The sequence below is a fragment of the Marmota marmota genome, unplaced genomic scaffold (assembly GCF_001458135.2).
Source record: "Marmota marmota marmota unplaced genomic scaffold, marMar, whole genome shotgun sequence".
Taxonomy (NCBI): Eukaryota; Metazoa; Chordata; class Mammalia; order Rodentia; family Sciuridae; genus Marmota; species Marmota marmota.
The window spans coordinates 21786440-21811349 of NW_026000185.1; the positions used below are offsets into that span (position 1 = coordinate 21786440).

Sequence of the window (24910 nt, forward strand, 5' to 3'; positions counted from 1 at the left end):
CTTGTGGTATCAGAGCGTTGTGGAGAAGGAGTGCTGGCCCTCACTTTACAAAGTGTCGAAGGGGGTCAGAGGCACTATTTTATGGTGAAGCACTGGAGGCACCTTGTGAAATGGAAGCACCTGTCCACCCCATTGCCATTGAGCTTTCTGGCCAGGCACCTAGACTGTTGCCACTGGATCTTCCCCATAAGTGTTTCTTAGTAAACCTTATATCTCACATCCCATCTTTAGGTGTCTTCTTTGGTCTCTCAGCAACCTACCCCACTACCCTAGCACAACTGGGCTGTAAACATTACAGGCCTCAAGAGGGGTTGTTAGCTCCCTCTACCATAGGGAGGGCCTATAATCATGTTATAATGGACATCTATTATTTTGTATCATGTGCTCAATATATCTGTAAAAGAAAAACTTTAAACAAATTAAACATAACAGAGTTTATTTGAACAAAGAATGATTCATGAATAGGGCAGCACTCTAAACTGAAAGGTGTTGAGAGCTCTCCTGTGCAGTGTAGGCCTTGAGCTTTCATCGGCTGAATAGCAAAGTGAAGTACAGAAACAACTTAACTGGTTATAGTTAGGCATTTGCCTTTATTCAACATTGCCTGACAGTTGGTTGCCTGTGATTGACTGGATTTGGGTTGCTTATGGAGGGCTGAGATTTTGCTGTTACAAATAACAACAACACTCCCAATTTAGATTTTGGTAGTTTTCGTATTAAATTCGATTGTAGTTTGTTGGGTAGAATGGAATAGTCTCAGGCCAATGGACTCTTATTTATTGTATTTAACATATCCATGTCTTCTTCTTCTGATAATAGTACCAAAGAGTCTCTTTGTGAAACTACTACCTTTTATTTCAAGTTCACAGTCCATTTGTGGTTGACTTCCTTCTCAAGCTCTATGAGGGGACATATGATCCAGGCCTAGGCAATTAGAACATTTTGTTCTCTTGGTTATGAGTGATTGGTTTAGGGAGGAACTGAAGTCTATGGGTCATGAATTTTGGGACTTCTTTCTTATACTATTGAGACATGGAGCTGCTGGAACCTCAGACTGGAGCAGTAGACTGAAGCCAATATTGAGACCATTTTTAATAGCAGACCAAAAGATGGGGAAAGATTTTGCCTTGTTTTTTGGGTCCTAAATAAAGATGTGCCAGAATTGATAAACTTCTGTACCCTGAATTTTCAGTTATGTAAAATAACAAATCTTCCATTTTTAAAACTCAATTTGAGATGGGGTCAGGCATGGGAGTGCCTGCCTGTAATCCCAGCAACTCAGGAGGTTAAAGCAGGAGAACTACAATTTTGAGGCCAGCCTGGACAACTTAGCAAGACCCTGTCTCGAAATAAAATTTAAGGGCTGGGGTTGTGGCTCAGTGGTAGAGCACTCGCCTAACACAAGTGAGGCACTGGGTTTGATCCTCAGCACACACATGAAGAAAAATAAACAAATAAAGTAAAGGTATTGTGTCCATGTATAACTAAAAACATTTTTTTAAAAAATAAAATTTTAAAAGGGCTGGGGATGTAGCTCAGTGATAGAGCACTCTTGGGTTCCATCCCCAGTACCACAAAAATAAATAAATTTGAGTTGAGGTTTTAAGTCTTAGTTTATTGCTAAAGTCTGTGAAACTACAGCATATCTCTAAACTTTTATCAGCAAATTTCTAATTTGTTCCCTGTACTGTGATCCATGTTTTATTGAGGATTTTTTGCCTTCTTTTGGAGATAGATAAATGTTCTGGGGTATGTATGACTTTAATGAATTAAATGTAATGGGCACTTGAGGGAATTTAATATTCATTAAAATAAAGTTAGTCAAACAAATTACACATTGGGAGATAGCCCAAATTGCAAAATATGTAATGGTTGAGGCTTTATATTTTTATTTTTTCCATTTCATAATAGTATAATGTTACATTACAAAATAAATTCACATGCTACAACCTGGTTTCCCTCAAATCTATATCTAATGCTGAGGACCCAGGGTTTTGGCTGAGCTGGCTACATTTGCACACTTGTGCTCAGTTGATTTCATGACTGGTAGAACTCAAGCCAGAACTAGAATTAACCATGGGACAGAGGTTGAAGTGGCTATTTCCATGTGAGACTTTTGTCTCACATCCTATGTGCTGTGTGCATTAGACCAGACATTATAAAAGGGGCCCTGAGATCATGGCTTATTAATCTCAGATATTTTCTAAACCAGCATTAGCAAGTGCTGATTATTAAAGAGATATTTTGAAGGCCTTTTTCTATTATCACTGATGCTGCTAAAAATTTGATGTGACCATCTGGCAATTTGTGGTAATCTCATTACTCCAAGTTGGTGGATGAAATGCACCTGACCCAAGTAAAGAACATTGTTTTTAGTTGCTTTTCTCTATTATCACTGTAGAATAACCATAGAATCATTGAATGACAGGCAGGGTAACCAGGAAGACATAGATTGGGTATTATCACCTTCATGATCACCTTAGTTAACCTTTTAAGTAGGTTCACTTTGTATCATAGGAGGACAATAATGATAAAAGAAACCTGTGTCTTAGCATAAAAATTTGTGTAAAGAAAAACAAAAAGAGAGACAGAGAAGCAAGCAAGGAACAGGGGCAAAATAAAAAGGGCTGTTCATCTGAGCTGCCAGCTTTATTTATATCCATAGGTTTCATTAGATCATTGACGTCATTAGTACATATTGCTCATTGTATAAAGTTACTGTTCTGTGGGCAGATTTAGGTGCAGTGACACATTGGTGTTGTCTAAGAGAGTTCCTTTATTCCCAGAAGCTGAGTGTTTGAGATTAAGGTTGAGACTGATAAGACTCTAGTACAGAGCCTCCTCCCAAAGGACATTACCATAGCAGCTAGGCACTGAGCATGTATTAGTCATCTTACTAGTTCCAGGGAGAAACTGTAGAATATCCAAATGTAGATAACAGAGCCCCTGTTACCCTCCAAGAGTTTTCTCACCAGAGGAATGCTGCCTTGTACATATCCACAGCCAGAATCCTTACAAACTTGACCACCTGGTAAATTAATTAGAGTATAAAAGAACAACACTAAGGGCCAATGAAACAAAGAGTTGGTTCTTTGAAAAGGTAAGATAAAAACCAAGGTTGATAAACCTGTGGTCAAACTAAGCAAAAGAGAGAGAAGACCCTAATTAATATAATTAGAGACAAATACAACAGACACAACTGAAATCCAGAGGATCATTAGGAACTATTTTGAAAATTTAAATTCTAATAAATTGGAAAAATACAGAAGAAATGGATAAAATTCTATGACCTACCAAAAACCTAAACAAGCCAATAATAGGCAGTGAAATTAAAACAATAATAAAGTCTCCTGACAGAGGCTGGGGTTGTGGCTCAGTGGTAGAGCACTCGCCTAGTACATGTGAGGCGCTGGATTCGATCCTCAACACCACATAAAAGTAAATAAATAAGATTAAAGGTATTGTGTCCAACTACAACTAAAACAAAAATATTTTTTAAAAATAAAATCTGCTGATAAAGAAGATCTCAGGACCAGATGGATTTGTAGATACCTTTTACAAGACCTTTAAAAAAGAACTAATACCAATGCTCCTCAAATTATTCCATGTTGTAGAAGGGGAAGGAGCACTTCCAAACTCATTCTATGAAACCAGTATCATGATGATTCTAAAACTGGATGATGATACATCAAGGAAAGAAAATTACTGATGAACATAGATGCAAAAATCCTTAATACTTTCAAACTGAATTCAACAATACATTAAAAAGATCATATGTCATGATCAAGTTGGTTTAATTCCAGGGATGCAAAGACGGTTCAACATATGCAAATCAATAAATGTGAATCATCACATATGTAGAATCAAGGACAAAAGTAACATGATCATCTTAATATATACAGAAAAAGCTTTTGACAAAATTCAACACCCTTTTATGATGTAAAAAAATCTGAAGAAAGTAGGAAGGAACTTGCCTAAACATAACAAAGTCTATATATAACAAACTCAAAAGCCAACATCATACCAAATGAAAAAAAACTAAAGGAAGAATTTCCTCTGAAGTCAGGAACAAGACAGGATGTCTACTCTCAGCACTCCTATTCAATACAGTACTTGAAATTTTAGCCAGAGAAATTAGGCAAAAGGAAGCTGGGTGCAGTGGCTATAATCCCTGTGGCTTGGGAGACTGAGGCAAGAAGAGCACGAGTTCAAGACCAGCCTCAGCAATTTAGCAGAGACCTTGTCTCGAAAAAATAAAAAGAGCTGGGGATTTAGCTCAGTGCCTCTAGGTTCAATCTGCTCTTACCCCCCCCCCCGCAAAAGAAAGGTATAAGAGAAATAATTTACTATTAGCCATTATTATTAATACATCACTTTATATTGCTCATGTCCATACCAAGAACAGATTTCAATAATATACCTTTGTCTACCATCTGCCTAATTCCTTTACTCTATAGACTGTGAGATTTAAGAAAAAGGAGAGCAAAGAATTCAAAGGGGGGAGAACCCCAAAAACAATGACAAGAAAAAAAAACCTCACCAATATACAAAACCCCCAGCATTTCTAAGGACAATTGATATGTAAAAGAAAATCCTTTAGAATCTAGTATGGGTGGAGGAAAGGAAATGTATGCCTGTTCCACAGGTGTACCTGAGAGGCTATACAAGGTCTCACTCAGACCTGCACTGCATGGGTTCTTTGGTGTCTGGCAAGGATAGATGGTTGGTTGGAAGTCTTCCCACACTGGAGGCACTGGTAGGGCTTCTCTCCAGTGTGTGTTCCATGGTGGTGGAGTTTGGCGCTCTAAAGCCACACCCACAGTTGTTAGAATGGATAGGACTAGTCTGCATTGAGTCCTCTAGTTTTGATTCACAGTAGCCTGTTGCCTAACCTCTTCCCACAAGTTTCACACTTGTATAGCTTCTGGGTCTCATCACCCCCAGCCTCTTGAGTAGCTAGGTGGGTAGCCTGATGGTGCATGGTCAACTTCTAGGCCTCCTGGAAGCACTCTTGGCACCTGGGGCAGGTAAAAGGCCATTCCCCTGAATGCATGCTCCTGTGGTTGATCAGGAGAACACTGCTGAATTGAAGCTCCAGCCACACTCCACACAAAGATGTGGTTTTTCGGCTAAAGTGCATCTTTCTGTGATGCATTAGGAAGGAACTCTGGGTAAAGCGCTTCCCACACTCAGAGCAGATGTAAGGCTGCTTATCTGTATGGGTGCATTGCCTGGGAAACTCTTCCCACACTGAGAACAGGTAAACTTGGCAGCCATTGCTTCTGGTTCACCACAGGAATAAACTTGGAATCTGGATTCTGCATGCGTCCTTGGGGTAGATGCAGCACTGGGAAAAGAGAGTAGAGGAGGAATGGGGGAAATCTGATGTATACCGGGCAGTGGAAATGGGTACATAAGTGAAGGTGTAAGGATGGGGTGAGGTAAGGAATCTGGGGAAAATGGATCTGATCAGAGGTTGGAGACTGAGTAGGGTGGGCGGCAGAATCAGTCAGTATGTTTGAGGGGGCAGGATAAAGGGAGGTTGCAGTAGGGGTATGAATAGGAAGAGATGGAAATAGAAGGACCTGAACTTCTGCTGGGCTGGAGCAAGGGGAGGACTGGTGTGGCTGGAGCCCTGGGCTGGGGGTGCCTGAGGCTGGTGCCAAGCAATATGGTAGTTGAGCTTGGTATGGAGGCTGAAGCTCTCCCCTCACTCCCCACACTTAAAAGGCTTCTCCCCTGTATGCAGGCAGATATGCTGAGTAAGGGAGGTCTTCTGACTAAAGCTGTCTCCCCAGATGGAGCAGCAGAAAATACACGACTTATATGGACTCTGGTGGCATATCAGCTTCAACTGGGGACAGACATAGGACTTCAACCCAGTATGCATTCCCTGTTGAGCCAGCAGCAGAGAGCTGCCCATAAAGCCCTTGTCATGTTCCCCACAGATATAAGGTTTCTCTCCAGAGTGGATTTTCTGGTGCTTAATGAGTTTGGAGCTTCACTGAAAGTCTTACTATACTAGGGACAGTGGTAGGGCCTTTTGCCAGTGTGGACCCTTCTGTGCTGGATGAAGGATGCATTCTAAGCAAAATCTTTCTCATAGGACCTGCACTTATCTCTCTAGTGAATCCGCTGATGCTGGAACAGGTTGGAATGTTGGCTGAAATGTTTTCCACAGTTGGAACAGGATTAAGCCTTCTCACAAACATGACTTTGAAGATGATGGGTTAGAGAGTAACCCATGGGTTAAGATGATGGGTTAAGAGTTCAGGAAACTCTTGCTACAATCAGTGCAGCTGTAACATTTCTCACCAGGCATAGGTTTCCTGTGGCCAGTGAGTTCACAGTCTGGGAGTAGTACCCAGCCCCAAAAGTTTTGGCAGTCTATGGCACCAAGCAGTTGCCTTGAGATTTTCCTAATTTAAGATTCTGAATGTGTTTCTTGAGACTGAGTCCCAAAATAGGTAACACTGTTCTTGGGCATATCCCTTGATATTCTCCATCACAGTGTCCTTCCTCATGAATAAGCTTGTCCTCATTGTTGTTCCCAATTCCGTGGAAGAAAATAGAGATTTCAGATTCCCGCACCATAATTCTCTTCAGAGAGGGAAAGTAAACTATATAAGGCAGTTTTACTATAAATCTGCAAGGGATTTGAGCATGGTGGTACATGCCTGTAATCTCAGCAATTTGGGAGACTGAGGCAAGATAATAGCAAGTTGGAGGACAGCCTCAGCAATTTAGCATGACTCTCAGCAACTTAGCAAGATTCTATCTCAAAATAAAAAATTAAAAGTGCTGTAGCACCAAAGCACCCCTGGGTTCAATCCTTAGTAGCCCTCTCCAAACAACAATAAAACCCCAAAGCAACAAAACAAAAAAGCTGCTGCAAAGGAGGCTTTGCTTTCAGAATCATATAATCAATGTGGCTTTTTTTTTTTTTTTTTGGTNTTGAGCAGTGCCAAATGTGAGGTGTTTTTTTTTTTTTTTTTTGGTACTGAGAACTGAATCCAGGGGTGCTTAACCACTGAGATACATCCCCACTACCCCCCTTTTTTTTTTGGTGCTGGGGATTGAACCCAGGGCCTTGTGCATGCAAGGCAAACACTCTACCAAATGAGCTATATCCCCAGCCCTGATCTCCGGGCCCTTTTTAATTTTTATTTTGAGACAGGGTCTCGCTAAGTTACTAGGGCCTCACTAAATCACTGAGGCTAGCCTCCTGAGAACTGGGAATCAATGCTTCTTGACTGTAGGATTTATTTTAATGTATCAACTGGGGTTATCAGATTTCTAGTATATAATGTGTTCCATTTTTTTATGATTCCATTTATATGAAATTTGACAAAACTAAATTTATAGAGGCAGAAAGCAGGACCAATGGTTGTTATCTAAGAGCTGGGTTGGGAGGGAGCAGCGGACTGCAGAAAAGAACTTTGATGGTTCTTTTGAGGAGTTGAGATGGTGGTTACACAAATATATACACTCATCAAAATGATGAAATCATACACTCAAAATGGGTGCCCTTTATATGAAATTTATATTTCATTAAAGCTGTGAGCAAAGATGTGGTAAACTTTTCTGAGATATATAGTGGACAGGAGTATCAGTGCTGACTAATCAATTATTTTGAAAGATTTTATTAAATTATAAATAAAACCAACAGTTTAAAACACTAATACTTATAAAGTACTTATGTGCCAGGTACTGTCCTAAGAGTTTCCACATTGATTAAACTTCACAACTCTCCAAAATGATGTGTACTTTCTTTCTTTTTTTTTTAACTTATGAACATTTTCTGATTATTGGTATTTTTTTCATATTTATGCATATAATTCTGTAATAATTTCATTCTTTATGGCTGAGAAAAACTCCATTATGGATACATACGCCACATTTTCTTTATCCATTCACAGGTTTATTCCATAATTTAGAGATTGTGAATTGTGCTGCAACAAACATGAGTATTGTATTTTATTCATTTCCATTATTGTGGGAATACATCATTAGCACAGAGAATGCTGTCATTAGTATCTTCATGGCACTGCGAAGAGGTCATTTTTTCTCTTGTTGAATCTTTTGTGTAGAAATTATTCCCAGGAGTGTAGCTGCCGCCCCATATGAGAAAAGGACTCTGGCTTCCATAAAGCAGAAACTTTTATAAAATAGTAAGAACTGCCGGTCTGTTTGCTAGTACCCAAGACTGATCTAGCCACAATGACCATGACCCATTTCATGGTTTTGAGAGCCCCTAGGAAGACCAAAGTCATCCTGGCAACTCTCCTGTGGAAACCAGCAGGGACATGATAGTGACATTAATCTTCATGACAATTACAGTGCCACTGTCTGCCAAAATTTTTGATCTAGTTAACCATCACAACTTGTCATTCTTTCTGTATTATTATAGCTGTCCCTTCCTATATTCACTGTCACTAGTCTAGACCAGGCTTTATTTATCCCATTCGTTCCTAGATTATCAAGTTTTCAAGTTGGTCTTTTTTGGTTTGTTTCCTCTCTCAATTATCTTGTACAGGTTATCAGACATGTTTGTTATTGTTAGGTTAGTGCTTCCTGTTTTCCCTACAGGGAACACAAAGAAAATGTTACAATTTGAGCAGTACATTGGGATGTTAAGGCTGCTTCCAGACCAAGATTAAAGCAGTGCTTCTCAACCCTGGGTGCACATTAGAATTTTTACCCAGGACCTTTAAAAAATTATTTTACCCAGGATGCACCAGGAGTAATTGCCAAGGTTGAGAAATTTTGAGTTAAAAGGCTAAGCTCATCCTCAGTTACCTCCACAGCTTATTCTTCTTTTACATCAGGGTAAATTTAGTTTCGCCTATTGTTGAATTTCATATAAATGGAATCATGCAAAATGGATTGGTCCAGGATATTAAGGCTGGACTCAACCGTAAGATAATGGCAAAACTTTTTTTTAAATTAAATTAAATTAAATTTATTTATTTTTTATTATTGGTTGTTCAAAACATTACAAAGCTCTTGACATATCATATTTCATACATTTGATTCAAGTGGGTTATGAACTCCCATTTTTACCCCGTATACAGATTGCAGAATCACATCAGTTACACATCCACGTTTTTACATATTGCCATACTAGTGACTGTTGTATTCTGCTGCCTTTCCTATCCTCTACTATCCCCCCTCCCCTCCCATCTTCTCTCTCTACCCCATCTACTGTAATTCATTTCTCTCCCTTGTTTTGTTTTTTCCCCCTTTCCCCTCACATCCTCTTATATGTAATTTTGTATAACAATGAGGGTCTCCTTCCATCTTCTGTGCAATACCCCTTCTCTCTCCCTTTCCCCTCCCACCTCTCGTCCCTGTTTAATGTTAATCTTTTTCTCATGCTCTTCCTCCCTGCTCTGTTCTTAGTCGCTCTCCTTATATCAAAGAAGACATTTGACATTTGTTTTTTAGGGATTAGCTAGCTTCACTTAGCATAATCTGCTCTAATGCCATCCATTTCCCTGCAAATGCCATGATTTTGTCATTTTTTTTAGTGCTGAGTAATACTCCGTTGTGTATAAATGCCACATTTGGCAAAACTTAACCTTACTATAGGTAACAAACTTTTGGTCACAATGATGTGGTGGAAGTTTTGAGAAAAAGCTACGCGTGTCAGAAAGTGGGCGTCTAGGCCTCTATATATGCAGGGGCTGGCAGTGGTGGGGCTAAGGGCTGAATCCCATGAAGGACTTGGGTCAGTAGTAGGAGGTCGTGATTCCAAGGCCAGGTCGGGGTGCGTTGCAGCAGGTTACCATTTAGGATATGCTACAGCGGGGAACGGACAAGATCATGGGATAACTGGGCTCCAGGAAGAGCATGTAGATGGTAAGCTGAAACACTCCAATGTGTTTGCGCAGATTCTAAACGTTCTCGTGGTAGGACTTGGGGCCTTGGCAAAGGCACGTGTTCACAAATGCCCCCTTTCTTCAGGTAGCTGGCATCAAGCCCAGGCGGCTGCCCTTCACTCTTACCCATGGCTGCCTGCCTCCTGGAGTTGCAGTCAAGCGGGAGCTAGTCACCCTCTCTCTCCTGAGAGGATCGGACCCTAGCTCCGCACCCTAGCAGTGCCGAGAGGGGAGGGAACGAGTTGAAGGACCCTTGGCGGCAGCCTTCGTGGGCTTACTGGGAAGGGAGTCGCCACAAAGAGCCCTGGGAGCGGGAGGTTGACCCGGGCGCCTTAAGGCCATCCTTGTGGAGGTCCCTACAGCCCCACAGAGAGTCCTGAGCATCCTCAGTTAGCCCCAGGCAGGGGAGCTCCATTTCCTGCCGCCTTGCTTTCATCTCTTTTCCCCCAAGAACTTTCCCCCTGGATTCCCAAGTTGGACGAAGTGTTCAGGGCAGTCCGTGCACCACCACCGCGAAGAGCTGCCTAAGACCCGCCCTGTTCCAGCCCCTAACAAGAAGAGGGAGAACTAGGAGCCATCTTTCCTCAAGGGAAAAATTGTAGATCCCTGGGCACCACATTAGGCCACGTCAGTTAGGGATCCTCCCAGCTGCACTGAGCAGGTCACATCACACACAAGTGATGCGCCGGCGCCGGGAAGTGGAGTCTAAGCTATGCGCACGCGACAGCTCCGCCCCTCCCGGAGTGCGCTTCTGCCACTGTGCTTGTGGAGGGTTGGTTCACCAGGGAATCAGGACAAGTGCGAGGCACCAGGCAGAAAAGCCTTCCAGGAAGCGGAGAAGGTTTGCCCAGGTTGAAGGGGAACACTGGGTTGCTGGAATGTAATCTCTTGGTGAGATGAGGCATTGACCTTTGGCACTTGGCACATTGACTTCTGGCACAGAATTTAAGGAGGCGCCAAAAAAAGCTTAAGTAATTAATGTGGGCAAAGAGGCCCATGCCTGTAATCCCAGCAACTTGGGAGGTTGAGGCAGGAGGATCACAAGTTTGAGGCCACCCTGGGCAACTTAGTGAGACCTTGTCTCAAAAAATAAGAAGTGGTGGGGATTAGCTCAGGAGTAGAGTGTCCCTGGAGTCCCTCAGTCTGGGAGTAAGGAGACTTAGTAATAAATATAAACAGCATTTTAATTTCAATAGCTCAAAAATTATTGCCAAAAAAACCCACAAAAAACCAATAATGAATAAAATACCTAAATTCTAAGAGACTATTCTACCCTACATTTTCATGACCCTGACTTACTGGCCTCACTATAATGCCTGGCTGGCCCTAAATCCAATAAAATTTATTTACCAAAATAAGTGCACAGGCTGTGGTTTGCTGATTGTTTAAAATTTGCATTAAAATATTATTTCTCTTGACTGCTATTTTGGCAGCCACTTAAATTTTGCACTAGAGATTAGTGCTTCACTTTTACCTTATTCCTGCATCTGCCAGGTACCCTCAGCTCTGGAAGCCACATCTCGGTCCTGGAATCAGGAATTGGGCTTCAAATGGGCAGCACTCTTATAGTCTGAATTTTGCCACCCATTCTAAGATACTTTGGGCCAGTTGTGCCCCACACCAGCCTCAGTCTGTTATCAGCAGCTTAGCCTAGGAATCCTGCTTGGTTTCCAGTTGGCCGGATTCCTCCACATGCCTGCATAGGAAATAGGCAAAGGATGGAAAGGGAAAAAATGAATTTTATGCAGTTTGATTAAACTGGGGAGAAGCAGCTAGATTGCTTCTCTGCCAGTCCTATAAAAGCAATTACAATTAATAGAAACAAAAACCAGGTAATGGGGCTGGGGCTGTAGCTCAGTGGTAGAATGCTTGCTCAGCATGTGTGAGGCCCTGGGTTTGATCCCCAGCACCACAAAAAAATAAATAAATAGAATAAAGGTGTTGTGCAGCCAGGGGAAGTCAGGTAATGTACCTAAGTAGATTTAGCCAGGCTATGTTAATCAGAAACCTGTCAGTCTTAACTTCCTTGGCTATTAGCCACAAGGAGAGTGGGGTGTGCAACCCTTCAACATTTACTTTTGTTACAGAACTGGGGCCTTCCAGGAAACCGAGGCAGCATGAAGACCCTACTTCAAACCCCAATTTTTGGAATCAATTCAGAAAGATTTCAGACATGTCGATCAAAGTAACAGGAATGAGTTTATTAAAGGGAACACTCTCAAGGGGAGAGAGTGAATCCTCTCAGAAAAGGGACAATGTGCCTCCCCTACACTCCAATTTTATTAGGGATCCCAGAAACATTTCCAGAGTCCTGCCCAGGTCCACCTCTTGACTTTTGACTGACAGCAGGATGACATCAGACTTTTAAGTCCCCACTGCCACAACTTCAGTTCTAATTGTATTCTTAATGATTTTTACAGGTACTCTTTCATAAAAAAGAGGTTGTTTTTTGTTGTTGTTGTGACTGGGCATGAATGAAACCAGGGCTTCATGCATGCTAGGCAAGTACTCTACCAACTGAATTGTCTCCAGCCCTCATAATACAAAATGTTTAATGGGATTAAGACCTTTTCTGGGAGTTGAGTGAGTTTGGGTACATGTGCTTGGAGAACTCTGATTTTTGATTTCCCAGAGGCCTCCCTGACATCACTCCTGGAGCTTAGCTGGATTCTGGATGGGGAAGGCTGGCAAGTCTTGGAGAGGTCACACTGATATCACTGGTATTGGTGACAAGTTCTGCTTCCTCACGTGTTTAAGTATAACATTAGAGAAGCATGCAGAGGCAAGCATACAAAGAGCAAGGTTTATTTAAAAAGAGGTAATACAGACTTCTTCTGGGATGGATGAAGAGGCCAGAGCTGGTATCCCAAGAAATGAGAACATACTGCCTTTTATACATCCTAAATTTTCTTTGTTCTCCTGCTCTCTTCCTTCTTATCTCTCTCCTTCCTGTATGCATAACTAGGCTCAGGAGCATACTAGGTTCAGGAGATGCTCCTATGGAATGGCCAAAAGGTGAGAAGCAGATGGGTTGGAGGGGCCAAAGTAGAGTGATCCAGGCAGGAAGGGGGGCCCATGCATTAATTAACAACTTTTACAACTCCCTGTAGGGAGGAATAATCCCTGGAACAGGTTACCTTAGCAACAGGTTGGAGCAGGAGCAGGTAATTTTGATAAAGGTGGAGAAAGAGCTCTCAAGGCATTAATATTTCAATTTCTCAGGGGTAGTCTCCAAATTGCCAGACCCAAGTGGCCTTCACTCCAGATCCAATCAGGATCATCTACCTACCTGTACTGACTGACTGTTTTTAATTCTGGCTTCAGTACATGAAAGTCCTCATCATCAAGTTCTTCACCATCATGACCCCAGATGGAGCTTCTGTTTCTTGCCTCCTCCCTTCCAACTCTGAGCAACTATAACACAAGGGCTGAAGTGGGTGTGGGAGTCAAGGAAGGTGACAGGCAGCATGTCCTTGATCTGGAGAAGCCAGTGTGGGGAAGCAGTGGAAGGAAAGAGGAGGGGACATTTCCCAGAAGTAGAGTCATAACTTTTGAGTTCCAGCCCCCAAACCTGGACTTACCTTAGACATTCTCAAAGATCTTCACACTCCTAGGATTAAACTTGGCCAGGGTAGGGAGGGAAGCATCTTATTAGGTCAGAAGGGGTTGTCACATTCCTGGACTTCTTGCTAAGGACTTCTCCCCTACCCTTCATGGGTTGCTGAGGGGTCAGAAAATCCCCAAACTCCTCTTTTGCTGGCCTTGAATCTGGTCAGCAATCCTCTTGCCCACAATACTATTTCCAAATGATCCCCTTTGCCCTTTCCCTTTGTCTTTGCCCTTTCCTAGGCATTCCCCTGCCCCCCATGCAGAAGTTAACTGCTCTGGGAACTTCAGCCTTTTGGCTGGGCTGGGGTAGGAGGTGGGCAGGTCTTAAGCCAGCTCATCCATTCCTGGTACAGTCTTCCCCTCTTCTTCTACACCCTTGGGAAATAGACTTGTTATGGAAATTGCACTCAGCAAGAGACCAAGCACCTCTCAGAGAGTTGCCTGTAGACTGAGAGGAGCTAGTGCTCTTAAGTTCTGGGACCAGAGGTGAGGTTACATAGGGCTTTTATAGGAAAATTGACATCATTTCTTAACTATTACAAGATTAGGGGGTTTGAATTCTTGGCCTGTGAGACCAAAGACCATGCAAAGGAAATTTATGATAAGAAGTTCAGAGGTGTAGAACAAGACAGTAAAACACTAGTGTTATTGCGATATGACCTTCACCACAGGCAGCAGCAACTCAAGATGACTTGAGTTTTTCTCCCTAAGAACTATATTTCTAAGAACAAAGCCTAAGAGGTTATAGTTTAGACAGTAGTTAATTGGCATAGCAATTAAGTGTGTACAGAGTTTCTACAGAGTTCAGAAAGTTTCAAAATATAAGAAACAACTCTTTTTAAAGGAACCTGTCTGGCCTTGAAAGCCTACCACAGGGATATAAACATTCCAAGAGAGGGAGACTCCTAGAGAAACCTATTTACAATCCTATAGGTAGGGATCCATGGTTAGGTTCCCTGAAGAGAAGCTGACATTGGGAAGTGGGAGGATTAACTTTTTCTTCATCAAACCCACATCCCAGGGAAGAGAAGCTGCTAGGCAGCAATTAGGCCTTTCTCAGGACTCTCTGTGCCTGCCCATATGGATGCTGGGACTTAGCAGATACAATGTATACACAGTCCCTATGCTCCTGGAGTATGTTTATGGCCAAGTCCTGAGAAGGGAGTTGTCCTGGGGTAAGGGGGCACTGCTCCAGCATCCCATAACATCACAATAACACTCGCTAGTACTCCAAAAGTACCTGCCTTACCAGTTCAGCTTAGTGATAAGTAGGACTCCTGTTGTCAGACCATGGCCACATGCAACCCCACAGCACCAGCTTTTGCATGATCTACTAGACTCACATGGGGGAACCTAGATTCCAGATCTTTATGAGATCAACAGAATTATAATTGTACCACAATCATTCTTATGTCCAGAACTAGACAGATGACCAGCCATCCTAGGAAGACAATGTTACTCACTCCCAACCCTTCCTACTCCACTCAGGCCTTAGCATTTAAGAGTGCTTCCACACTTGTTTGCTTGTTGATTCCCAAAATAACTCAGTGAGGACCGTCTGGGATGTGGCAGGTACATCTCCTTGAGGCCTACAGGGCCCAGTACTCTGACCTCTGACCAAAGCACATGAGTCTGCTCTGCCATCTTTTAAATTGGGAAAGGAGCTTTAATAATAAACTGAAATCACCACACAGGGCTCAATTTAGGGGACAACTATGGATGGAGAGCAGGAAGACAGACAGGTTCAAGTCTGTCACTGGGGGAGGGGGCAGTGAGGGGAAGGGGAAAGGAAATAGGAGGACAGGGAGCAAGAAGTGATAGAAGATCTTTCTCACCCATGATAGTGTTTGGGGACTGTAACCCCAAATGTCTTCTGTAGAGGTCAGATGAGTAACACAAAGGAAATATGTTGAGTCAGGGATATAAGGAGTGGTTGGGACTGTGTGGAATAGACACAACTTGACAGATTATGTGTTATGATCAAATGTTGCTGAATCTTTTACTTAAAAGAAAAAAACACACAAAGAAACAATCCCCTCACGCAGAAATATAGATTGTGAAGTCTCCTGATTTAAATGTTATTTAAATAACACACACACACACAGTGAGGGACCTAACAGATGTATTTGCCATCTGTGGTCTAAGGACCGGTCACATGGTTCTACTCCCAGCTCAGAGAACAGTAAATGCTGGATAAATGCTGTTGGATCAAGCTATACCTCCTGCTTCTGAGGTTTGTTTCTTTTTCTGGTCAGGACCTGTTTTCTGCCACTGGAGAGGAGAGGGAGCCCAGGGATATTTACCCTAATGTGAGAGATTAGCTTTCAGTTCTCTGAAAGGGATTTTGTAAACAAATCCTGTTTCCATGCTCCCCTGTACCACATACACAATATTTGTATGTAGGTACACTTATAATACTTGACACTTGCTCAATGCAATTCTGAGGAAGCCGAGGCCCAAAGATTACTAGTAAGTAGTATAAACAGGACCAGATCATAGCAACTATTTATTGAGAGCCTATTAGGTATGCACTGGGGATAGGTATACCCATGGAATCTTCACGACAACCTTGTGAGGTAGCCCTCATCATCCATTTTACAGATTAAGGGGGAAAAACAAAACAAAACAAAAAAAAAACAAAACCAAGGCCCAGAAGAGGTACAGATCACACAGCAGGGAAGAGGCAAACCTGGGCCCTCTGTGCTAGAAGCTGAGGGTGGATCACTTCATATTCTTTCCCTCCAGCCTCTTCTTTGTGGGCACAGAACTAGATGCTGCAAGCCTGATTAAAAGTGCCAAAATTTGGGGGTAGGGGACCAGAGGCCTGGGGATGATATAAGGACTATCCTATAGGAGTAGGCATTAGGTCCTCGAGACAGGTAACCCTTCTCAACCTCAAAAGGGCTATTTTGTGCCTAGTCCAGGAACACAAGTAGCTATGAGAAGAAAATGGACTCTCTGCTTGAGCACAGAGTACCGGAGTGCTTTGAGAAGCCTACCTCCTGGCTCCAGTACACAGTTTTACTAGCAGAAAGAGATTTGTGTGGGCAACCTTCCTCCGTGCCATAGAAAAGGGTTGCTTAAGCCGATCTGAGTCACATCGGAAGCTTTTACCATATTTGTCACTCTGTAACTGCTTTGATGATGAATTTTGCCTTCAAATGCCACAATTTTGGCATTGGAGGATTTTTGAGATTGCAGGGCCATTTGGTCTTGGCAGAAGCTTCTTCCTCCCCAGCGGCAGAGCTTGACCTATATAAGTACTGCAGGCCTAGCAGCATTTCCTGAGCGGCTGGCTGCTCTGGCCACACCAGAAAGGGCTGTTCAGGCTGCACAATTTCGCAACGCAGGGGCAACCGGAGGGCTCCCCGGTAGCCTGATGTTCTATTCCCCTGAAGCTCCACCACGTCCGGATTATCCCTAGCCACATAAGGCGCCGTCAATTCCATCGCGAGTGAAGAGTGCCCGTTTCCTAGACGTCAGTTACTCTGCTCACAAGCAAACCCAGAGCAAGGGTAAGATATAGGGGTCCAGCACCGGAAACGGAAAGGTCCACAAGCCTATGCCCCTCTAGGAAGAGGCTGCGAACCTTCTCGGTAGGTTTAACCCTCTCATTCACCTGGTCGAGCGAGAGCTTTCCATCCGCAGCCGCTGTCAGGAACGTCACACTGTCGGCCTGGCTCGGGGTTCCAGGAGTCCATCAGCCCGGACTTCGGGGCCTGGACTATCAAAGCAGGGCTAAAGGAAGAAGGGCGGTCGCTGCCAAGGACATACCGGGAGAAGAGTTAACAAAGTCATTCAGAGCAGCACAGCACAAAGACTCCATGGTCGGACGTCTGGGTTCTCCAAAGCACCAGCACACTTCGAGGCCCTAGGAAGAAAGTTTCCCTTTCATCTTAAAAGAGGCGTGTTAAGCTTGGTGCTGACTACATATCCCAGCATACACCTCACGCGTCTCTTAGACTCGCACAACATAACTACCATTCCCACGTGCCTTCTGCGGCTGTGCAAGAACCAGAGTTCCGGAAAAGAGAACTACGGTTTCCGACTCGCATGATAACTGCGGCGGCGCTACTTAAGAAGCGTCAGCAAGGAGTAGTCTGGCCACGCCCCTCTCTTCCAGTTCCGCTGTCTCAGATAAGCGGCGAGAAGCGGGGCGGAGCCCTAGGCCCGAGCCAAGATGGCGGCTGCGAAACCAACCCTTACGGACTCGCTCTCGTTTTGCCTCGCGCAGCTCACGGCGGCAGCAGGGGAGGGTCAGGGTGGGGAAAAGGACCTAGCTAGCAACGAGACACCCCTGGGCCGCGCGCTCTTAGCTCTCCGCACGCGCCACATCAAGGCAGCGGGGGGAATCGAACGCTTCCGGGCACGCGGCGGGCTCCGCCCCCTTCTCGCGCTGCTACGGCGAGCGGCTGCAGCGGACCCCGCCCCGTCCGAGGCAGGTCCTGGCTCCGCCCCCTCGTCGGTTGCGTCAGCTGCTTCTGGTTCCGCCCCTTCCTCTGACTCCACCCACTCTGTTGGGTCGACGCCTTCGCCGCCAGTGCGCCTGCGCAAGACGCTGGACTTGGCGCTCAGCATCCTAGCCAACTGCTGTACGGAAGGGGCGTGCCGGGCTGAAGTGCGCAGACTCGGAGGCATTCTCCCTTTGGGTAAGTGCTCCGCCTCCATTTCCTAGAATGATTTCACCCGCCCTTCCCTCTTGTCTAGTCCTAGGCTGGTTTGAATACTTTGTGTCAAACCCTGGAATAACGTGCTTTATGACGGCGCCGCCCACCTATCTCTCAAGCTGTCACTACTCTCCCATGACGTCACTACTTTTTCTGTAGGTTATACCCGAGCTCAGACCAGATAATTACAACCATAATGTAGGTGTTGGCGCGTCTCCCGCATCTAGGCAGTTGGAGACTAAAGGGTTATTAATGATACTTCAGATGATTCTTGTCTTGCCTTTATGAAGTTAATAGTCTGAGCTTGTGCGATGGACTGAAACCCCCCTTGGATGAGCTGCAGGCAAAAAGGTGAAGTTCAGAAATTGGTGTAGTTAGCTATACCAATAAAGGCACCTTACACCTCCAAAACTAGGATTCCTTGTAAAATGAAATAATAATAGCCACCTTGCATAATTGGAGTATGGAGAAAACTTAATGCAAAGATAGAATGCATAGACTCTATGCACAGGCAGGGAATTTTGAGTAATTAAAAACTCATACAATAAAAAAGAACCCAACAAAAGCTTTTCTGTTTCCCAGATGAATTGGTGCCTCCTAGTGGCATGCAAACGCAGTATACCCGTATACAGTACACCATGCAAATGCATTATACACGTCATGCCTGTCTTCTGAAATTATTCCAGTTTTGATGTAAGCTCAATTTTTTGGATAAAGGGAAGCATTAATATATTTAAAACTCTCATAAAACATATGTGGACTATAATGAGTTTGACAAGAGCCTGGAAGATTAATAAGCCCCTCAGTAAGCAATAGATTTTGTTATCACTCCCATCATTCAGTCACTATTTTGCATTTTAAATATCTCTGAAATCCATCTCCTCCTGTGTTTCTACCATGTGATCAGAGACTGCTTGTTCTCAGCAGTGCAGTAACTTATTTGGTTCAGACCACTGTCCAGTCTCACCTGGTCACTTTGTCGATCTCAGACTCTATTCCTTTCTCCTATAATACATCCCCCTCCATGGTTGCCAGATTGTATTGTATTGCTTCCCTTCTTAAAATCCTGTGTGTCTCCTGTGTGTCCTGAGCTCTTTATCTGGCATTTGAGGCCCTTCATAAGATCATGGCACAGATCCTCGGTGTTACCTCTGGGCTCTTGCAAAGGCTGCTTCCAAACCCAAAATGCCTTGTAATATCCCCATCCTTCTAGTAAATACCCTCTAGACCCAGCTCACGTGTTAGCTTCTTTCAGAGACTGTCCCTGACTCTCTCAAGCCATATTCTGGAGGTGACTGATAGAGAAATAAAAGGCTAAACTCTCTTTTCAGTGACCATTCTTCAGTGTGTGAAGACAGATAGCATCCAGAACCGAACAGCCCGTGCTCTGGGGAACTTAGCCATGGAACCTGAGAGCTGTGGGGATATCCACTCTGCTGGTAAGAAGGCTATGAGGTGGGGTTAACTGGGAATTAGGGTGGGATAAGGGCTTAGGTAGATGCCTTTGCTCACCCTTTGTCCTCCCCTTTCCTCTCCAGGTGCTGTTCCTTTGCTCGTTGAGAGCCTGACAGCTTGCCAGGACTCTCAGTGCCTACAGAGTGTGGTGCGTGCCCTTCGCAACCTAGCAGACTCACCCCAGCACCGCCTGGCCCTGGCACAGCAGGGAGCAGTACGCCCACTGGCTGAGCTCCTGGCTGCTGCCCCAGACCCTACGCTAACCTCAGCCCTAGTCCGTGCCCTCCTGGAACTCAGCCGAGGCTGTTCCCGGGCCTGTGCTGAGCAGCTAAGTCTGGGTGGGGGACTGGGCCCACTTGTCAGCCTGACTTCTCACCCAAAACGGGCAGTACGTGAAGCAACCATCCTGATCCTTGCCAACCTGTGTGCCCAGGGCCTAGTACGGCCTGCGCTAGGCAATGCTGGTGGTGTGGAGGTGTTACTAGGTGAGCTCCGGCGGCGTCGAAGCACCAATGGAGCTAGCTCGGCTTCCCAGCAACCGTTGGTGCGGGCTGTGTGCCTTCTGTGCCGGGAGGCTATCAACCGTGCCCGGCTTCGGGATGCTGGTGGTTTAGAGCTGCTCATGGGCCTACTGCGGGACCCTCGTGCCAGTGCCTGGCATCCACGTGTTGTAGCTGCTCTTGTGGGCTTTCTTTATGATACTGGGGCCCTGGGCCGGCTACAGGCTCTGGGACTTGTCCCTCTCCTGGCTGGGCAGCTGTGTGGAGAGGCTGGTGATGAGGAAGAGGAGGGAACAGAAGCGGCTTCTTGGGACTTCCCTGAGGAACGGACCCCTGAGCGGCCTGAGGCTGGAAGCTTCCGAAGCCTCAGGTGAGTCCTCACCACAGGGCCTAGGAGGGAGGCTAGGTGATATATTTTGGGATGGGGGCTTGTCTGCTTTGGCCTTCTTTACACCTCCACCCTCCATTCTGTCTCAATAAGATTTTGTTGTTGTTTCTAACTCCTGATTCCTTCTTGTTCTCTGACACGACTACTTTCCAGTCCTGTTAAACACAGCGTCTATCCTTGGATCTGCTTTTTAATATTGGTTCTATCTCATCACCTTGAACTTTGGGCCCCAGACAAATTCATTGGGAGGTAGTACGTACACTGATTATTTATAGTGGTATGTTCTGGAATACAAGTTCTTATTCTGTCACCATCACTTACAAACTGAGACATCAGGGGAAGGCTAATTAACTTCTCTGGGTCTCTGATTCTTTGTGCATACAATGGAGGATAACAACATACCTTACAGGGTTATTGTAAAGATTAATGGCACTAAGCAATGTTCAGTAAATGTCAGCCTTGTGAATTCTGTGATTCATCTCTGATCATTGTCCGTGGTGCCTGTTGCACTCTTAGAACTGGTCTCCTCCTTATTTTTGAACATGACAGGAAGGTGTTATCTGAGGACCTCTCTGGTTGCTGTTCTGTCTGCTTAGAATACTTTTCCTCTTGCATGCCTTCATCTCTCACCACCTTCAAGTCTTTGTTCAACTCTTGCCACATTCGTGGGGGATCCATCACCACTCTATTTTAAATTTCAACTTTTGCCTGTCTTGGATCTTTTAATACCCTTTTCTTTTCACTATTATTACTTCACACCACACTAACATGACACTAATCTACCATATGGTTTACTTACTTAGGTTGTCTGTTTCCCTTCAGTAGAACATAAACTTCAGGAGGGCAGGAACTTTGTTTTATTCAGTGCTTCTCCCCAGCACTTAAAAAGGACTAGGCACATGATTAATATCAGTAATTACTGAATGAGGATTTATCCCCCCTCCCACTTCTGTTTGTCCTCATCTTCCTTTAATATACCCTCTTCTTCCCCTACTGGCTTCACCTTCTTTTCACAGTTCTTTTGACTCTATTTCCATGCCTTGGCTCTGGGTTCAGTCTTCTTTTCTTTTTGCCCTCTGCAGGTCATGGCTGATCTCTGAGGGCTATGCTGCAGGCCCCGGAGACATTTCTCCAGACTGGTCTCCTGAGCGTTGTCCATTGCCAGAGCCAGCAGAGCCAGTCAGTCCCACCCCTGGCCAGACCTCGCTGCAGACACCGCGTACACTACGCATGCAGGGTCGTAGCCCTGCTGCTTCTGCTGCAGAGGAGCCTTGGGGACGTGAGGGGCCGGCACTACTGCTGTTGTCACGCTTCTCCCAGGCTCCTGACCCAAGTGGTGCACTTGTGACTGGTCCGGCACTGTGTGGCTTGCTTGCCTATGTGACAGGTGCACCAGGCCCACCAAGCCCACGTGCACTACGCATCCTGGCACGTCTCACCTGCAACCCTGCCTGTCTTGAGGCCTTCGTGCGCAGCTACGGTGCAGCGCTGCTGCGAGCCTGGCTAGTGCTCGGTGTTGCACCAGACGATTGGCCTGCACCACGTGCCCGGCCTGCACTCCAAAGCCAGCACCGGGAACTGGGTATGACTTCTGTCTTTCTGCTTACATTAGTGACCCCATCTTCCTCCTGTGCCTTCTGTGGGCCCAGAACCATGACTTTACTGCTCATCAGCCCTCTCACTGTCCTCTCTAGCCCACCATCCAAGCAACCCTAGACACCAGGTGTTGGGGGAGTTAAAGAGAACAGAAGGTCTTGGGACTATCCCTTCTGCTCCGTAGCATGTAGAAAGAGTTCTGTTCTACCATCTATTTAAATCTTGGAGCTCAGATAACCTGACCTCAGGCTTGGCTCCCAACAACCTAGAATCTTGCCTGTCTGCATTTCTTTACTCAATAGGTTCTGTGTTGTCCTTACTGCTTCTGCCCTGGACATACTGACTTGTGAACCCAGACCCTGCCACCATTTTCAGCACTGCCAGGAAGTTCCCTGTCTTCTGTGCCCTTATGGTAGATTCTTTTAGTCTTTGAAGGCCAAGAATCACATCCCCTGTTGGTCAGGGGAAAGCTTTTTTCTGTTCTTGCCCTTGATTTCTAATCCCTAGCGTCTCTATCTCTCCAGGGCCCAAAGTCATCCCCCTCTTCTCTACCTCGATTTCTTGTCCTGAGGTTTTACCCCTTCCTTTCAAGAGCCCAGAGTCCCTGTCTTTTCCATCTTACCCTAGTCTTTGACATTAACTCCCAATCTGACCTGGTCTGCTGGTCCCTGCAGGTGAGATGCTGCTTCAGAACCTGACCGTACAGGCTGAATCGCCCTTTGGAGTTGGTGCCCTCACTCACCTGCTGCTCTCTGGGAGCTCTGAGGAACGTGTAGCCTGTGCACTGACCCTGCCCTTCATCTGTCGGTGAGGGGGATGTGGGTGTCTTGTAGGGGTTGGGGAAGAGGGTTGCTGTTCCAAGTCCTAACCTTGTCCACCTTCTGAAAGACCCCCTTTCTCCCTTTAGGAAGCCCTCTCTGTGGCGCCGGCTACTTCTGGACCAGGGTGGCCTCCGTCTCCTCCTCACAGCACTTACTCGGCCAGCTCCACATCCACTCTTCCTCTTCTTTGCTGCGGACTCCCTTTCCTGTCTCCAAGGCCTGGTGTCTCCCACCGTGAGCCCAGCCTTTCCACCTGCAATCCCCTTGGATCTAGAGCCACCCTCTCCCTGCCTCTATGAACCTATGCTGGGCCCAGCCCCAGTCCCAGCTCCTGACCTGCACTTCCTACTAGACTCAGGCCTACAGCTCCCTGCTCAGAGAGCTGCCTCAGCTATGGCCTCCCCTTTCTTCCGGGCCCTGCTGTCTGGCAGCTTTGCCGAAGCCCAAATGAACCTGGTGCCACTGCGAGGTCTGTCACCCAGTGCAGCCTGGCCTATCCTGCATCACTTGCATGGTTGCCGGGGCTGTGGGGCTGCCCTGGGACCTGTGCCCCCACCAGGCCAACCCTTGCTGGGCTCAGAGGCTGAGGAGGCCCTGGAGGCTGCTGGCAGATTCTTGCTGCCTGGGCTGGAGGAGGAGCTGGAAGAGGCTGTGGGCCGCATCCATCTGGGTCCTCAGGGTGGCCCACAGTCAGTGGGAGAGGTATTCCGCCTGGGCCGGCCCCGATTGGCTGCCCACTGTGCACGCTGGACACTGGGGCCAGGGCAGTGCCCAAGGAAGCGGGCCCTGGCCCTTGTGGGGCTTGTGGAGGCAGCAGGAGAGGAAGCAGGGCTCTTGACTGAGGCTTTACTAGCTGTGGTGATGGGGATTGAGTCAAATGGCAAGGGACCCAGCCTAGACTGTTGATGTCTCTTGGGAGAGGACCTAAAGATGGATTGGCTGTGCAGGAGGCCTCCCTCAGAGTATCATGAGAGAAGCCTGAGCAGAGTTATCATCGAGGACTGAAGAGAGGATGGACCTGGGCCTCAGTATGGTCTGAAGACCCAGGAGTGAGAAGTCAAGGCCAGGGTCTGGGCATGGGGCCCAGAGGAAGGAGAAGAGCCCAGGGACCTGGGCATCTGACTTGGCCCAGCACTATGGAGTTGAGATTAAAACTTTGCAATTGAGTATTATTATTGTCTGTGTTTCTGCTTACTTTCCTGTGGGAGTACTCCCACCCCTTCACACACCAAGCATGGTCTTGTCTAGATCTCTCTGTCTTGATACAGGCCACCCAAGCATGTAGAAGTTTATAAGTAACTTTCTAGTGGTTCCTGGTGCCCTGAAATAGGGTGGAGTTGCCAGTTTCCTCCCTGGGATGTGGTTTTTGGGCCCCATGGGAAAGATCTCATTGCTTAGAGTCAACCACCTGGACACATAACTTGGTCAGGGCTGAAAGAATGCTGTGAAGTAGAGTTTAATGCCTTGGCATCACTTTTTTCTGTTGGGCCCTTAGTCTCAGAGTCCATTTTTGTCTCCTGGACCAAGTTTCTTAATGCTTTCTGGGTGAGGGAAGGCCTGCTGTGTTCCATATATTTCAAGGTACTGTTTTAATCATGTCCAGAGAGAGCCACAGCCTTGTGCTTGCATTCAGGTGAGGGAAGGACTCACATTGCTTTGGTCTCCAAGGTCTCTATCATCTGACTTCCAGATCCTTGATTACTTGACAGCCTGACTCTCAGGAGAATTCTGGATTGGGCCTGCCTGGGTCTGCTTTGGGGAAACTAAGGTTGGCATATGCTGTTGCCTCTTTGGATATTAGTCTAGGTCTCTGGTTGTCAGGCTGTGCAGAGAGCTTTTTTAAAAAATATGATGCCTGTGCCCTTTCGGATGGAATTGGACTGGAGGGCTGCCCTGGGCATCAGTACTTTTTTTAAAAAAGTTTCCCAGCTTCTGACTTGCTCCTGGGTTAAGACCCACAGTTCAGTTCTCAGGTCTATCTACCAGAGTGGCT

At 45.7% G+C, this 24910-nt stretch overlaps 2 protein-coding genes across 3 annotated transcripts in view; both read left to right on the forward strand.

The window, feature by feature from the left end:
- The first annotated feature begins 14103 nt into the window (after nucleotides 1-14103).
- The window catches only part of Slc5a2 (solute carrier family 5 member 2), a 28286-nt gene continuing 17479 nt past the window's right edge, over nucleotides 14104-24910 (forward strand). For both annotated transcript variants that reach the window (XM_048789847.1, XM_048789848.1), the window contains exons 1-2: nucleotides 14104-14108; nucleotides 20287-20294. The gene's annotated coding sequence lies outside the window, so the exon portion shown is untranslated. The remainder of the gene's footprint in view (nucleotides 14109-20286; nucleotides 20295-24910) is intronic.
- Armc5 (armadillo repeat containing 5) lies at nucleotides 16777-24089 on the forward strand. Its single transcript, XM_015491360.2, has 6 exons — nucleotides 16777-18139; nucleotides 19489-19596; nucleotides 19696-20482; nucleotides 21583-22082; nucleotides 22771-22903; nucleotides 23004-24089. The coding sequence occupies exons 1-6, from the start codon at nucleotides 17671-17673 to the stop codon at nucleotides 23821-23823; spliced, it is 2817 nt and encodes a 938-aa protein (XP_015346846.1). The 5' UTR covers nucleotides 16777-17670; the 3' UTR covers nucleotides 23824-24089.

Excerpts from the sequence above, each read along its gene's own strand:
- Armc5 (XM_015491360.2), top strand. The coding sequence starts at position 17,671 with ATGGCGGCTGCGAAACCAACCCTTACGGACTCGCTCTCGTTTTGCCTC. Across the intron at positions 19,597-19,695 it reads TGGGGATATCCACTCTGCTG|GTGCTGTTCCTTTGCTCGTT; the intron begins GTAAGAAGGCTA and ends TTTCCTCTCCAG. Across the intron at positions 22,904-23,003 it reads ACCCTGCCCTTCATCTGTCG|GAAGCCCTCTCTGTGGCGCC; the intron begins GTGAGGGGGATG and ends TTCTCCCTTTAG.